The 15858-nt window shown below is 35.0% G+C and overlaps 1 protein-coding gene across 5 annotated transcripts in view; it reads left to right on the forward strand.

Moving 5' to 3' along the window:
* The window catches only part of LOC143237832 (uncharacterized), a 247443-nt gene that overhangs the window by 120699 nt on the left and 110886 nt on the right, over positions 1 to 15858 (forward strand). For all 5 annotated transcript variants that reach the window (XM_076477475.1, XM_076477476.1, XM_076477473.1 and 2 more), the window contains one exon: positions 3636 to 3751. In XM_076477475.1, coding sequence (XP_076333590.1) covers positions 3636 to 3751 — 116 coding nt within the window. The remainder of the gene's footprint in view (positions 1 to 3635; positions 3752 to 15858) is intronic.

Raw genomic sequence — 15858 nt, forward strand, 5'->3', positions numbered from 1 at the left:
TTCAAAACAAACCAAACAAAACTACGCTTTAATATTTCAAGTTAATAAAGAAATAAAAGCTTGAAGTGTAATACACCCATTATAAATAAATTGTGCATGTCAGTCTTAAGAGAAGACACGGGGGGGGAGGGTAGATATGGGTCAGATCCGAACGCCATTCAACTTTACCACTCCATGGAGGCCCTAAGATTACGAATCAAGTATGGTAGCAATTCATCAAACGTTTTACCAGATAAGTAAACCACTAAATTATCCTGCGGGAAACAGCCACGGACATCTCAATAACACCATAATGGAGAATACAGAATCTCTTCTTGAAACCTGAACTGAACTACTAAACTGGTTAATTTCTGGTTCATATGTAACGTTTAGTTAGAAATACATTAATAATTTACTTGTTTCAAAACGTGTAGACCAATGTCACTATGTCAGACCAAATGTGCTTAGCGTGTCAGCTCGTGAATCTAAGGGGTCGTGTTTTGCAACCCACTGCTACAAAATCTCTCTCCGGCGCATTCGAACCGTGATGTGTACATTATAAGATTGACAGTTAAATCTCGCTGTTTGATTAGAGTAGCTCAAGAGCTGACGATGTGTGTTATTCGCTAGTTAACTTTCCCTTCGTCTATCAGCTCAAGACTACAATCAGATAGGGAAAATACTCCTCTTGTGGCTTTGTTTCACGCTAGGTGGAGCCTCTTGACTAAAAAAAAACAAAAACAAAGGCTTCCAACATGGCTGCGGTAACTAACCATAGAAATTCAGCATGCTGATGTAATTATTTTAGGTGTTACTGGCTTGTTTTCGAAAGTTTTTTCAATAACAATAATAATGATAGTATACTTAAGTTATAATATAAACTTGTGACTTATTATAGAATGTACATCATAAAAGGTTTAGTGAAATACGTAAAATATATCTACACTATTTAACCTGATACTAATATAATGTTCCCACAGTAACTCAAAGGCAAATCTGAAGGCTAACAATGCAAAACAATTGGTTTTCACTAATCGTGGTGGGCACCAGCACAAGTTGTCCCTCTAATAGGAATGGCTAGTAAAATCAAGTTGTTAAAGGCAATATTTGAAACATTTCTCTAGTATAAAGAAAGAAAAAAGATTGTGCTTTGCTTGTGAATGGTATATACGTTGTAAAAATCAGAATTGTACATTGGAAACAAATATGTGGTGTTTGATCTTCCAACAGGATCTGTAACTTCTTATTTTATAAATATCTGCTTGCTGAGATATAAGCAGAGGGATTAATAACTGTGATTTCCATTAGTGTTCAGGTGGCACCAACAGACGTAATAACAATCGAAAGTACTTTTGGTTTTAGTTTGTTTTGAATTTCGCGCAAAGCTACACAAGGGTTATCTGCGCTAGCCGTCCCTAATTTAGCACCCACCGCCAACTCTTGAACTACTCTTTTTTAACAATGGATAGTGGGCTTGACCGTCACTTTATAACGCACCCACAGCTGAAAGAACGAGTATGTTTGGTGAGACGGGGATTCCAACCGGCCATCTTCGGATTACGAGTCCAGTGCTTTAACCACCTGGCCATGCCGGGACATAGTCCTTTGGTGAAAATAAAGAGTGGTCACTCTTCAGAAATATCTGTTTCGAATGAAAAGTTGACACAGAGTTTAATACCGCTGTAATAACGATATGTGTGTGTGTGTGTGTTTTTGGAAGTTTACGATTGTTGAGAGTGTCGCGGCTATCGGGTGTTTCTGGTTTGCTTTTAATATATAATACAAGATAGATCTGCATTATGATTAATATAAAACAAATTGTCAGCGTAAATAACATCGCGTTAAATCCATGACATGATTGAAGACGAAAGGCGGAAGACTTTCGAAACGTCGTCCTCTACACTTGTATCTTCACAACAGGCAGTTGCCGTCCATTCCACAAAGTTTCATCATGAATACTCTGCCTAAACAATCTATCGAAGAATTCATGACGTGATTAATACAAACAAAAATCCATAGCGCAGGAAAGACTCCTATTGTAATTCATGTCAAACAGATCACTAGTCTAAACAGAACGAAGTGGATCTGTTCAGTGATAAGTGAAAAGACGTTATTACAAGGCTATTTGTACCTGTGACGAGGAACACCATGTTGTGATTAATATAAGGCAGTTCCGTTATTATTAGGGTGATAGTGAGTATTAGGGTGCAGGTTTATCTGTGGTTGAACTCTGGATTTCACATATCGAGTGTATACCATACCTAAATATTTCACGTGCTTTAAAACTGTGGATACATTCTTAGGTGATAGTCAATCTATTAACGTAAATGGTTGTTTATGGTCATCTGCTAACTTAACCTGTCGTAACTGTAAGTTGAAAATTAGTGACTGTAGTTAATAGTTCTAGGAACTTTGTCATACATACAAATACGTAGTATGATTAATACATTGTAGAGAATTAATACAAGCAATAATGGAATATATACAACATATTCTAAAGTGATATATTAGTAATATGACTGCTACAATAGTAACTATTCATTCTTTTCCATAATATATTATAAAGTGGTATATTATTAATAGGACTACTACAATAGTAAATATTAATTGATTCCTACAATATGTTCTAAAGTGGTATATTAGTAATATGACTGCTACAATAGTAACTATTCATTATTTTCCATAATATATTATAAAGTGGTATATTATTAATAGGACTACTACAATAGTAAATATTAATTGATTCCTACAATATGTTCTAAAGTGGTATATTAGTAATGACTGTTACAATAGTAAATATTCATTGTTTTCTTGAAATTTGCCTAACAATCACACCAGTGCGATACTTTTTTACGACTAATGTATTTAATGAACGTTTTGAATTAGGGTAATGTCAGTTGTTAATTTTTGTTTTTGAAAAATTTCACGCAAAGCTGCACTATGGCTTTTTCGCTAGCCGTCCCTAATTTAGTAGTGTAAGAGGAGAGAAAAGGTCATCACCTTCTCCCGCCCACTCTTTGGCCACTCTCTTACCAACGAATAGTGGGATATACCATAACACTATAACGCTCCCACGGCTGAAAGGGCGAGTATGTTTGGTGTGACGGGGATTCGAATTAGAGTCCTTCAGATTGCGAGTCGAGTGCCCTAATCACCTGGGCTAATGTTAATTGTGCTGGTGCTCTTGTGGGTTATTCAAAAGGAAATTCATGTATTGGCTATCCAGTTGTGTTTGTTTTCTTTTTGTGATGTGTCTCCGTTTACCAAATGTCAATTTTTGGAGGGATTATTTAAGGGAGACAAGACTTGCAAGTACTTGTTTGAATGAGAAACGTGAAAGTCGGTGATTTTATTTTCCTGGCTGAGTAACTCGAAACTAACCGCCTTTGATGAGATATGTTTCTTCATTTGCTTACCTTTATCAACAGAACTTTGAATGTATATTTTTAAGTTAAGACATTTCTGAACAGGTGAAAAAAGAACCAATTAAAACACTCCTTTTTTTTCGTAGATACCCCAGTATTTGTTCTGTCACTGTGACTGCATGCTGTGGGAACACTATACAGACATAATATCTTACCTCTTGTTTAAGGTAGAAAATAGAAAAAGTTGCTTTAACAATGAAGTCTTACGGTTTTTTCGATTATTTTTTCTAGGCATAACATTGGATCCAGAATCCGTGAGTGTATCTGTCCACCAGGTTATGAAGGATCGAAATGTGAGAAGAGACCTACTAAAGATTCTTCAGACAGAAACGAATATTTCTCTGAAGGTAAGAGCCGTCCGGTTGTTGAATATGAGCTGAAACCGATAGCAGAGTGAAATTGTGCAAGTTCTAACTGGATTGATTATTAGTTTGTGCACAGGCGTTAAATATAATGTGACACGATAAACGAGAGCTTCGGTATCCCACTAGCGAAGGAGGAGCAAGTCAGATAATTTCCATTCAGTCTGAACAAAAAATATTTGAAGTTATGACATTATGCTGACTGGAATATCGACCTCAATGATCTAAGGGTTTAGGGTTCTAGATGTGAAGCGACCAAACACGCTTCGTGCTTTCGGCTGGGGGTGCGTTACAGAAATGACACTCAACCACTGTAGTTATTCGGTGTAATCACGTCAGAAAGATGGTGCTACTGACTAGTCGCCTTCTCTCTGAGCCACAGGTCAAAATTCGGGATGGCTATATCTGAAACATAAAGGTATCTAAATCATCCCTACCAGTGGCACAGCGGAATGTCTGCGGACTTACAACGCACGAAACTGGGTTTCGATACTCGTGGTGGGCAAGGCATAGATAACCTATTGTTTAGCTTTGTGCATGATTTCAAACAAAAAAATTAGATCACTGAAATCACTGTACGCGTGGAGTGCCACTCAGGAGAACCCAAAACAGGAATATTTTGCAACTAGAAAATGCAGTATAACCAAACATTGTAAATCTTCGGTTCTCTTAACTGTGTTTTATCTATAAAATATAGGAAACAATTAAATATAACCTCCAGGTTATTTTATTTTTGCCTTTAGTGACCACTGTTTAGGCCATACACTGCTAATTTTATCATATCTATTATTTATGACTTTTACTTGTACTCTTACATAAATTTTTTCGTGAGTTATTCTCAACAGACGAGTTTTCATCATCATGGGTATGAGCTATCAAACACAGCCACGTTCAGTATATGTTATTAATGGCTGTTCAGTATACAGTCGTATGTCGTTATCTTTCTAAGAGAATAAATAATTTGTGCAAATTCTTTAGTTTTAATCTATGTTTAGAACCTCGGTTCTCACGGTCTATGCAAATCAATTATAGCGATCCAATATGACTGTTGGAAGAGCCCCCCCAGTGGCTCAGCGGTATGTCTGCAGACTTACACGCTAAAATCCGGGTTTCGATACCCGTGGTGGGCAGAGCACAGATAGCCCATTGTGTAGCTTTGTGCTTAATTCAAAACAACAACAACTGTTGGAAGAGATAAATTCCCTTTAAGAGTTCTGTTAATTTTAACATCCGCGATGGATTGTTGAAGAACGTGTAGTTGCATCACTCTATAGTACTTGGTAAACATCGACAGAAGGCTACACTATGCCTGAGATTTGATCGTTGACAGAACCCATTTTGTAGGAGCTGGTGGTAGCTACCTGATAGTTGGCTCGTCAAAACAATCAACCAGTAGAAAGCGGTGATGCTGGTATTAATTTCTCAGCTAATAGAAAGTGGTGGTACTTATATTAGTGTCCCAGCTAATAGAAAATGGTGGTACTGATATTTAAGGTCCCAACTAGTAAAAAAGCGGTGGTACTGGTATTAATGTCCCAGCCAGTAGAAGTTGAAAGTACTGGTATTAGTGTCCTAGCCAGTAGAAAGTGATGATACTGGTATTTGTGACCTATCATAAGCTACAACGTATTTCTATATGTTCAAAATAACCCGCATAATTAAAGTAACAGTGTCAACAGTACAGTCGCAATTTCATTTATAATTGTTTTAGACTAAGAGATTTCGGTGAAAAAAAATTCTACTGCAGTGAGAAAAAATTTCAAAGAGAAAGTTTGCCAGTATTATTGTTTTTAGGATAGACATATGTTACTTTGAAGTTTAACATTGGTTATTACAATATTATCACTCTTTGAATCACGCCGGTAAGTTTGCGGGCTTCTAACACTCGAGACTGGGTTTCGATACACGGTATGGGCAATGGGCATAGCACAGATAGTCAACTAGTATAGCTTTGTGCCTAACTACAGACAATACATTATCTGATACTCAATATTATCTCCAGTAAAATTGATTTATACACGCTATAGTTAATATATTCATTATTTTAACATTGATATAACACAAGGTAAATTGAAATACATACTGCAGTTAATATATTTATTATTTTAACATTGGCATAGCATAAAGTAAACTGAAATATATGCTGTAGTTAATGTATTCATTATTTTAACGTTGGCATAACACAAAGTAAACTGAAATGCATATATATATATCTTTGTCTTCAAAACCAAGCACTAAAATAACACATTGCTTTCGTACGTTTACTTAGTGGATACGTTGCGACCTTTGTTGGTTGTTTTCAAAATATATTTATTTTAATTGGATTCTAGAAGCCTAAGTTAATTTTCTAATGAAATAACACGATGTTTATTTTTCAGCGCGATTTTCGCATGAACCATTACCTAGTTGGAAACCTCGTTACAAGTTTCATCTGACGATTACATATCGTTTTGCCCTTTGTTTAACATATATTGTCTCATTGGAGTTAACTATTGTTAAGGTTGTTCTCTGTCTCGCTTCACACGCATATCTTGTGCACTACATCTAAAAGTAAAATGCCAAAGTTTAACACGGTCTAGTAAAGCTCATTTGCATATAACTTCTACAATCGGTATGTATGTCTTTATATTTTCATTTTGTATGTTCTTTTATTATAATATACACCTGTTTCAACGTATTGTCCACTTGTTATCATGTCTGAAAGGTCAACACACCTTTGTATCTAGTTTTGTTCATTTGCTGGCTTAACGATAGCTACTGTTTGACTGGGTAAGAAGGAGACTTAATGGAAATTTCACAGAACACGACTTAACCCATGAAGATTTATGAGGTATTTTAATATTACATTAGATGTGGAATAAACCAGTGACATTACCTTATTCCTTTTATTAACTATATCGACATCCTATATATGAAACGATTATATGAATGTCAAGGGAACAATACTGATAGTCAGGCCCTGACAGTCACCACTGATTGTAACGAGAAAAATATTGTCAACGACACTGATTCTTTAGCTGTTACTTAAATGCCTGGGCAGTTGCATATAACTGATTGTTTGGAATTAATCATGTATATATATATACACGAAAACATGTATACATGGACATAAATAAAGATTACTGACAAGGAAAAACGACACAAATAGCAAATACTGTAAAATTTAATGGCTTCATATTACAGTAACGTGTTGATAGTTTCCATTATGATTGGTTGTCATCTATCCAATCAGAAAGTGCCACATCAGTTGAAATCTGACTTGATTGACTTTTTCAGAATATCTACGATCGAACTTCCTGATAATACCTTAATTAGTTCTCACTGCACTTCATTTTTCGAAGTTGTTATGTTATTTTTTAACGATATTTTCATATATATATAATTCAAGTAATGTCTTCTGGGACTGGAATACCGCACAGAAAACCTGTTATAATCAAACTTTTTTTTCTATTTGTGGATATTTCGTGTTAAAAGATAAAGATCTGGCACGATTCTATGTTTCAGTAGCAGCTGTACGCAATACGTAGAAGAGTGTACGTGAAGAGGGTACTGTTATTAAAACAAGTGGTCGAGGTGGGACATTCTCAGTGTAGGATTTTAGAGAGATAGGCAACATTCAGTTATACAAACAGTGGTTGTGAGTGTATTTACCTGTGAAATTCACTTCTGATCGTTCTACAACAGTTTGTTTTAATGAGAGGGAGGAATGACTTTATACATGTGGGTTGAGTATAGGTTAGAGGCATTGCCTCAACCAGTTGCATCAAAGATTCACTAAATTTCGTATCCATCGATGAACATTGACTCATTGGGCCGGGATTCATCTTCTTTAAAAGTGGTAATCCCAGATTAGCTGAAACTATATCTTGACGTTACAGAGACATCCGGAACACTTACAATCAAGGTTTTTTTTGGGTTTTTTTACTATTGTTATTTTTTTATTTTTGCATGAAGTCCAAACATACACATTCATGAAGTTGTATGGGTTAACATAGAATCTTGCAACGTTAAAGGATGACCAAACAAACTGGTTGAATTGTGCTGAGTAATACAGGAAATAAGTCATAATTTTACACAATCGAACACTGCTAAATTATATGACAGCACAGAGGAGATGCTGTGGTTAAGTAAAGAAGTGAACAGCATAACAGAAATGCATGGTACAGCTCGTTTCTTCATTTATATTTCCTATTATAATTATTGTATCATTCTGGGGTTTTCATATACTAACTTTTCTACCATATATTCTTCTTGGTTAATACTTGAACTAATCCTCATTGTTCTTCACTTACTCTGTTTTTATTTATGTTAAACAAATATTGTTTGTTGTTAAGCTATTTATCCTGTTATTGTTTTTCAAAGTTATTCTATAATTTACCAATAACTTAAATATTACTGATTTGTTAATGAGACCGAAATTTTAACAATTGGCACAGCGGTATATCCTCGAACTCACACAGCTAGAAACCGGGTTTCGATACCCGTGGTGGACAGAGCACAGATAGCCCTTTGGGTAACTTTGTGCTTAATTCTAAACAAACAAAATATTAACTGGTTGTCACTGTTCCTCATTGTTCGAAACTATTCCGTTGTTTTTTATCTGTTTTAAACAGTTTTTTCTTAAAGTTATTTATATTATTTTTGCAGCAGCATTTCCTAGTTATTGTGCCATTTATATATATATTATTACCGAAATATTTGTCGGCAAATTACTTGTTAGTTTACTCCTTATTAATATCTCGAAGTTTTGGGTTTGTGTGCAACATTTCCAGGTTATATTTCTGTTGCATCGTCGTTTTTTGTACTTACGTTTTCAGATCTTGTAAACTTCAATAGTCTGTAGAAAAGCTACAAAAGAAAATATATTTCACCATCTTCTGTAAATTGGTGGTTTGTGATGTTTTCAATAAGTTACTTGTTCACTAGATTACAGTACTTTATCATGACTCCCCACCTAATAATATGGTTCTTGTGAAGCTGTCCACAATAATTTATTCACGGTTGTGCTATCGCATTTTGATTCTAATGGCCAGTCGGGAAATGACATTATTTCTTAGCGCTGTAAGCCTAAATCTATCAAAGGTTCCCTTTTTAAGAATGGAAGGCCCAACGGCACGCGTACAACGTTCGACTGAATGTGATCTATAAATGTATATTTAGACCATGAAATGCTTTCTATTTAGTTGGCAGCATTAACAGTTGTAGCGAATGGAACTTCCTGTAAAATAAAGATCCTTTTGGATAATTCTCTCGTGATGGTGTGGGTGTTAATTTTTCTCGATAATTTAAAACCACCTACTTTCTGTTGTTACAATTTACAAAATATCTTAGAAAATACTAGTCAGATAAATATAAACAACACTAACGGACCTCAACACAACTACAAGTAAACATATAAAACGATAAGTGTGTCTAGCGGATAGACTTTATAAGGGTGATAATATAAAGTGGAAAGACGTCAAGATATAAACCAATAGACTGCCACGTGGGTTACGACGTCAGAGAGCGTATGATTTACTCATTTGTGGTTGTATTATTGTAACGCAGAAAGAAAATGGGATGTGTTGGTTGACATCAGCCGGTGTAAGAAAAATATATTGGGGTTTAAGTGGCATATCAGTATCAGAACTTTCCGTGTTCATGTGCTTATTGTTGTTGTTGTTTTATTTGGAGAAGATTTTTCTCCAATACAGTTAAACGTAAATATCTTTGGATACGTTTGATAAATTGCAATAGCATACAATGTATATTTTAACTGCCGTTTAGGGAGTCACGAATATTAAATTTGAAACTTGTTCATTAAAACAAGAAGAAAAGGTGTAACAGTAACATGAGTAATTTATCTCGCGCTTACAAATAATTATAATAAGCTTTGAGTGAACGATCACTGAAATGGCGTCATGTACTCTCAAATTTTGTCGTTTTATGAGTTACAACTAAACCGTCTCGTGTTGTTTATGCAATTGAGTTCCATAAAAAAAAACATGGACACACACATTTTTTTATGTATAAATAACCCACTTTTACATCGCATCCTTATAAGGTTTGTCTTGTTATATAACTTGGTTCAAATCTTGAACCTTTTATCCTAATTTAACTCTTTGCGTTACATGTAAAATGTTGTAATCCCTTACTTTCATTTTGTTTTAGCTTTAATGGACTATTCCTCCTTGATTCTAAAGATATATGACATTTGGGCTACTATTCTTTAGCCTTATTATAAAAGCCAAAACACTGTCCCTAATGCCCTGCGGTTAAAACACTTGACTTGTAATCCGAGAGTCGCGGGTTCGATTCCTCGTCACACCAATCACGCTCGCCCTTTCATGCCGTGGGGGCGCAATAATGTGACGTTAGTAAAAGAGTGCCCCAAGAATTGGCGGTGGGTGGTGATGACTAGCTGCCTTCTCTCTAATCTTACACTGTTAAATTAGGGGCGGCCAGCGCAGATAGCCCTCGTGTAGCTTTGAGCGAAATTCAGAAACAAACAAACGTAAATATTCTTGAAACATTGCACCATTTTTGTTTTTATTATGATTTTCAGTAATGAAAATCTTGAATTTAGTGGAAAAATATTATTATTTTTACAGTCACGTATCTATATAAATGTTTTCTTGTTACATAATCTTAGCATGTCTGAAAAAAAAAACCAAACTATAGAATGAGTTTAACTCCCCCTGTCGGTAACGCTTTAACATGGATACTTCTAATCTTTTCTCTCCAGAACCGTATTATTTCAAGTTTTTTTTATCCAATCACAAAATTTATTTTCATTTTCTGTTTTTTTTTCGTTCAGATATCATATATATCACTTGTGACAGAAAAATACGTCAACCGTTAAAGAAATACATTTTTTATTAACGTGCCACAAATGTTAAATTAGCTGCTTACTCTAGTCTGAATCAATATATCACCTGTGTGATATTCTTAGTCACTGCATAGCGGTTCATAGTATGTCTCCGAGTTTGTTTGTTTCTTCAATATAATTTTTTTACCTCAAAGCTCCGACATCTTTTGACCGATTTTGAGATCTAATTACAGTTTTGGACTTGGGAGGATAACTCCTTCCGATTGATACGTTTGATCACGCCTTAGGTCTCATAGATTAATTTATTCTAATCCTAACTAAGATAATTTCAAGTTGAGAGTAGACTGGTAGAGCTTCTGATGAGTAATAAAATAAAATCGAATATACGTGCGCCCCACGCTTAATATTCTTGGCGTACAAAAATGTAGCTAATAAAAAGGAAAGCATAGGCCTCACAGATTATCTAATCCCGTTTAAAACATTTTCAAGTGCCACGGCTAAAGAGGATTCCCTCTTTTTTGTGAGATCGCCATTTTGCATATATCATATTTTGCTCCAAAATGAGATAAGGGACAAATAAAAGAAAGAACAGTTTTTTCTATTACTCTAAAATAAATATTAAGGTGTTAGTTTTAACACGCTACAAGAGTGCCAAAATATATTCAGCAACGTAATATTAATGTTGATATAGCTTTATGAAGAGCTTTGAAAATACATTTGTACAAATGTCTGTTCCTGTTGGGTTTTTTTCAGTACCAGTAGTATTTCTTAAGCCTTTATTTTCCAACTAACTTAACTGAATTCACAGGTGTTTTGTTAATGAAAGCTAACTGCTTTTTAAACAATTCACGAGTCCTGGCCCGGCATGGCCAAGTGTGTTAAGGCGTTCGACTCGTAATCCGAGGGTCGCGGGTTTGAATCCCGGTTGCACCAAATATGCTCGCCCATTTCAGCCATGCGGGCGTTATAATGTGACGGTCAATCCCACTTAGGGAAGACTACCGCAGATAGCTCTCGTGTAGCTTTGCGCAAAATTCAAAACACGAACTCGAACTAAACCATTCCAAATATATAATACAAACATGATATGATTTCTAAAAAGAAAATAATGTAGGAAAGATGGCGTTATTCAATCATGATTAATATTTCGAAACGGGCCTGTGATGGCCTGGTGTCTAGGGTGCTCCTCTCACAATATGCGGACTCGAATACCCCTCCAACCAAACATACTTGACATTTAAGTTGTGGGGGTCGTTATGATGGTCAATTCCACCATTCTTTGGTAAAAGAATAACCCACCAGTTGGCGTTGGGTGATAATAACTAGCAGTGTTTCCTCTAGTCTTTCACTGCTAAACTAGAGACGGCTAGCGCAAATAGTCCTCTTGTTGTTTTGCGCAAAATTCAAATCAAATCAAACATTTCTAAAACAAAAATTGAATAGATATAACGATGTAGAAACAAATCAGTATGCCTTCTCAAAGTTCTTTTAACAACAGTGAGCACTGTTGATTTTTTAATCGTATAAAACACCAGTAATCGCATTAAGTCCACTAAATGTTAGAGTTAAAACAAACGAAGTTTTCGACTTTCTACTAAAAAAGCTTTTAATATGTTCCTTGGTTGATTCAAAACTTTTTAATTTTTGGTTATTAGTAACCGAATAATCATTAATGGACAATACGCCTAATACGTTACAGAACAGTACATCTAATTGTTAGAGGTTTCTTTTCGTTGTTTGATTATGTTATGTAATTTACTGTGCTTCGAAACACCCGGTCTGGCAAGACCAGGTGATTAGGGCGCTCAACTCGTAACCTGAGGGTCGCGGGTTTGAATCTCCATTACACCAAATATGCCCGCTCTGTCTGCCATGCGGGCGTTATATGTGCGATCAATCCCACTATTAGTTGGTAAAATAGCAGCCCAAGAGTTAGTGGTGGGAGGTAATGACTAGTTCCTTTTCCTCTAGTCTTACACTGCTAAATTAGGCACTTGTAACGCTGATAGCCCTCGTGTAGTTTGGCGCGAAATTCACAAAACAAACAAATAATAGTTTGTACAGATCACATGAGTCAGCACAGTATCTTTTAGTATTGAGCTAAGGATTGTCAAAAATACTGTTGTGATTTTTTTCGTTAGTTTTTTTTATTCGCTGTCAACGTGATAATCAACTGACGAATCTCCGATTCAGTTGATTTGTCAAATCATTTGGAATGTTTTCAAATAATTTCTTCCCTAATCAAATCTGGATTCACAGTTTAACATAATCATTACACTTAAACCATGAATCATTACACTTAAACCATCACATTTACAAGCACATCCACAACGTCTCAAGCATGTTTATTGCTAAATCGTTTTGCTTTACAAGTAAACTTCTCCATGTTGGTTATCATGGTCTTGGGTCAGATTATGGGTCTGGTCCAGAGACCTAAATCTCGAAAATATTTGCGAACGTCGTCTTTTTGTCTGATAAAAAAAAAACATTTCTGGAATGATTCATCATTTCGATCCATGTCAAGATGTTCATGTGGTAGATTTTAATTTTTGTGTCTCCATATCTCTTCTAAAGCTATCCAATAGTATTAGATGGCCTTATAAATATCGTTTAAAATTGATTTATGAAATATGGTATCCATTTTCATCGAATAAATAGTGTTAAATGATTAGAACCAGCAGTAATATCTGCCCTCAATTCTGCATCCTTTTCTGGAATTGTTTGACAGTTCTACAATAATGTACTCACACTTGACATTCCATAATGTTCACCATCTATGAGAACAATGATTTTATTGAATTTTTGGATATAAGATGATCAGTCATCATAGAATTACATCACTATGTAGATTGCATTGCAGTATTTCTATATAGACACTGTTATCAATTAAGGTGCCTTGCTTTTCTGTTGCAACACACACGAGATTTTCGATAAGCAAAAACATTTTTTTAAATTCGTTTATTAATTATTTTATATTTGAAACTTACTTCTTTTAGGCCCGGCATGGTCAAGCGTGTTAAGGCGTGCGACTCGTAATCTGAGGGTCACGAGTTCGCATCCCCGTCGTGGTCAATTCCACTATTTGTTGGTAAAAGAGTAGCCCAAGAGTTGGCGGTGGGTGGTGATGACTAGTTGCCTTCTCTCTAGTCTTACACTGCTAAATTAGGGACGGCTAGCAGAGATAGCCCTCGAGTAGCTTTGTGCGAAATTCAAAAACAAACAAACTTGCTTCTTTTATGTTTTATATTTTTAAGGATTAAATCTGAAACACAATTTGGGTGGAAATTTCAACAGTTTCATTTATTGCTAAGCTATAAAAATAGTGCTCAGTTATAAAGATATTACCCAGTTATGATTGGTGGTGATCGGTGTAACAGTTTCCGAGATTCGAATTTTCAACGTATACATCTCAACCTCCATTATAATAAGATATAACGAAACGCATAACAGCTAAAACGAAGCTCTTATACGTGTCACATATGAATCACTGTCTTATAATTTAAAACGTTAGAAAGATACAACCTAGAATTAATTGTAGTATCAAATCTGCATCTCATTTTAATGTAAAAAGTCCCTAATAAATATTCATTTTAATGTTAGAAGAAAGATAATACGTTTAGCATCCATACACATTATTGATTATACTATGTAACAAAAATTTTACTTTTTCTTGTTCCTGGGTAAAATGTGTTATTTTCCAGTTGCTTATGCCTACAGTAAATGGAAAAGACATATTTCTTCTCTTCAAACTTTGCTTTTGTGACCTGGGAGCGTATATGTTTGTTTCTTTATTTAATATTTGAATGTTTTTCTATGGTTATGTTGTGTTTGTTTGATTTGTAGTGTTCGTAAACGTGTGAAGGTGACTTTTTGTGTTCTTTGAATCTGGTTTCCATTTTTCTGCTTGTTTCTCCAATATAGAAGTCGTGGCAGTTATCACATTGTATTTTATAAATAATGTTAGTGTGGTGTTTGTCAGTGTAGGTTTTACATAGTATAGACTTATACATACTTATACAACAACTGAAGCCCAAAATAAACCAATACAAAGGAACACCTTTATACCTATATTAATAAATATATTCAAACATCTAAGCACGCCTTCTACATTCCTACACTCAGTTACACAACCCCCTTCAAACATGTGGTGAGCTATCGATCAGTTACCTCTTTCTTTCTTTGAGAAGAAGGTCGAAACGTTGTTCGCTCCTCTACATAAAAGTTTTCTCAACCCAAACCAGCTGTTTTTGCATATATAAGAAATAACACATTACCCAGGAACAAAATTTGTGTTACATAGTGTTATATTTATGTACACGTTTTTTTTGTTGGTTTGTTTTTAAGTACAAAGTTTGAGTTTTACTTTCCGGCGAGATCGAACCCCGAATTATAGCATTATAAGCCCTCACGTTTACTGCTATTGATGTGGTCCCATTGTGTCTTGTGAACTGATTTCACACCATTATCTTACTACACTAACGTTGGGCTGAGTTTTAAACAATTATTTGGACGATGTATTTATCATTAGGTTGAGTCCTTCTGTTTGGTGGAAAAAGAAATATATTAAGTTACATAGAGCCCCTAAAGAATAACAGTTATCAGGTGATAGCAGTTCATGGCAGAACATCTATAAAACAAAATTACTTATACTACTGACAACTTCAATGAATTGGTCTCTAAGAACTATCTCAACAATTTATAATTATCTAAACTACATTCAAAACCCTAAAACCACTTTTTTATGGGAAGATATTCAATAAATACAGTAGGTATACAAAACATGTATGTATATTAAGAAAACTTTAGTTAAGTTCGTGATGCATCTGATATAAAAATGATTTTAATCAATTAAAAAAAAACGTTTCGGTAGTGTGACTTACCAGTGACACAGCAAACCCCATCAAAGGGCCACCATGTTCTATTACAAACATAAAATCAAATTGTTCAGTAAGTCTGACTTGCCACTGATACAACTAACCCCATCAAAAGGCCACCAAATTGTGTTAGAAATATAATAACAGACTTTAAGGTAAGCGTGAATTACCAGTGACATAGCAAACCCCAACAAAGGATCACCACGCTCTGTTACAGAAAATCAAAATCATAGAATGATTTAATTATAAATCTTAGATCAGTCTAAAAATTGGAATGGTTTCTCTGGTATTCACTTGTTTTATTGCTGAGAATAAGATTAAACATTCATATTTAAAAGAAAATAGTTGAGAATGGACTCTCATGAACGAGATTGTATCTGTACTCCAAAGTTGTCTCATGTCAAAGGAGT

The sequence above is a fragment of the Tachypleus tridentatus genome, chromosome 13 (assembly GCF_004210375.1).
Source record: "Tachypleus tridentatus isolate NWPU-2018 chromosome 13, ASM421037v1, whole genome shotgun sequence".
NCBI lineage: Eukaryota > Metazoa > Arthropoda > Merostomata > Xiphosura > Limulidae > Tachypleus > Tachypleus tridentatus.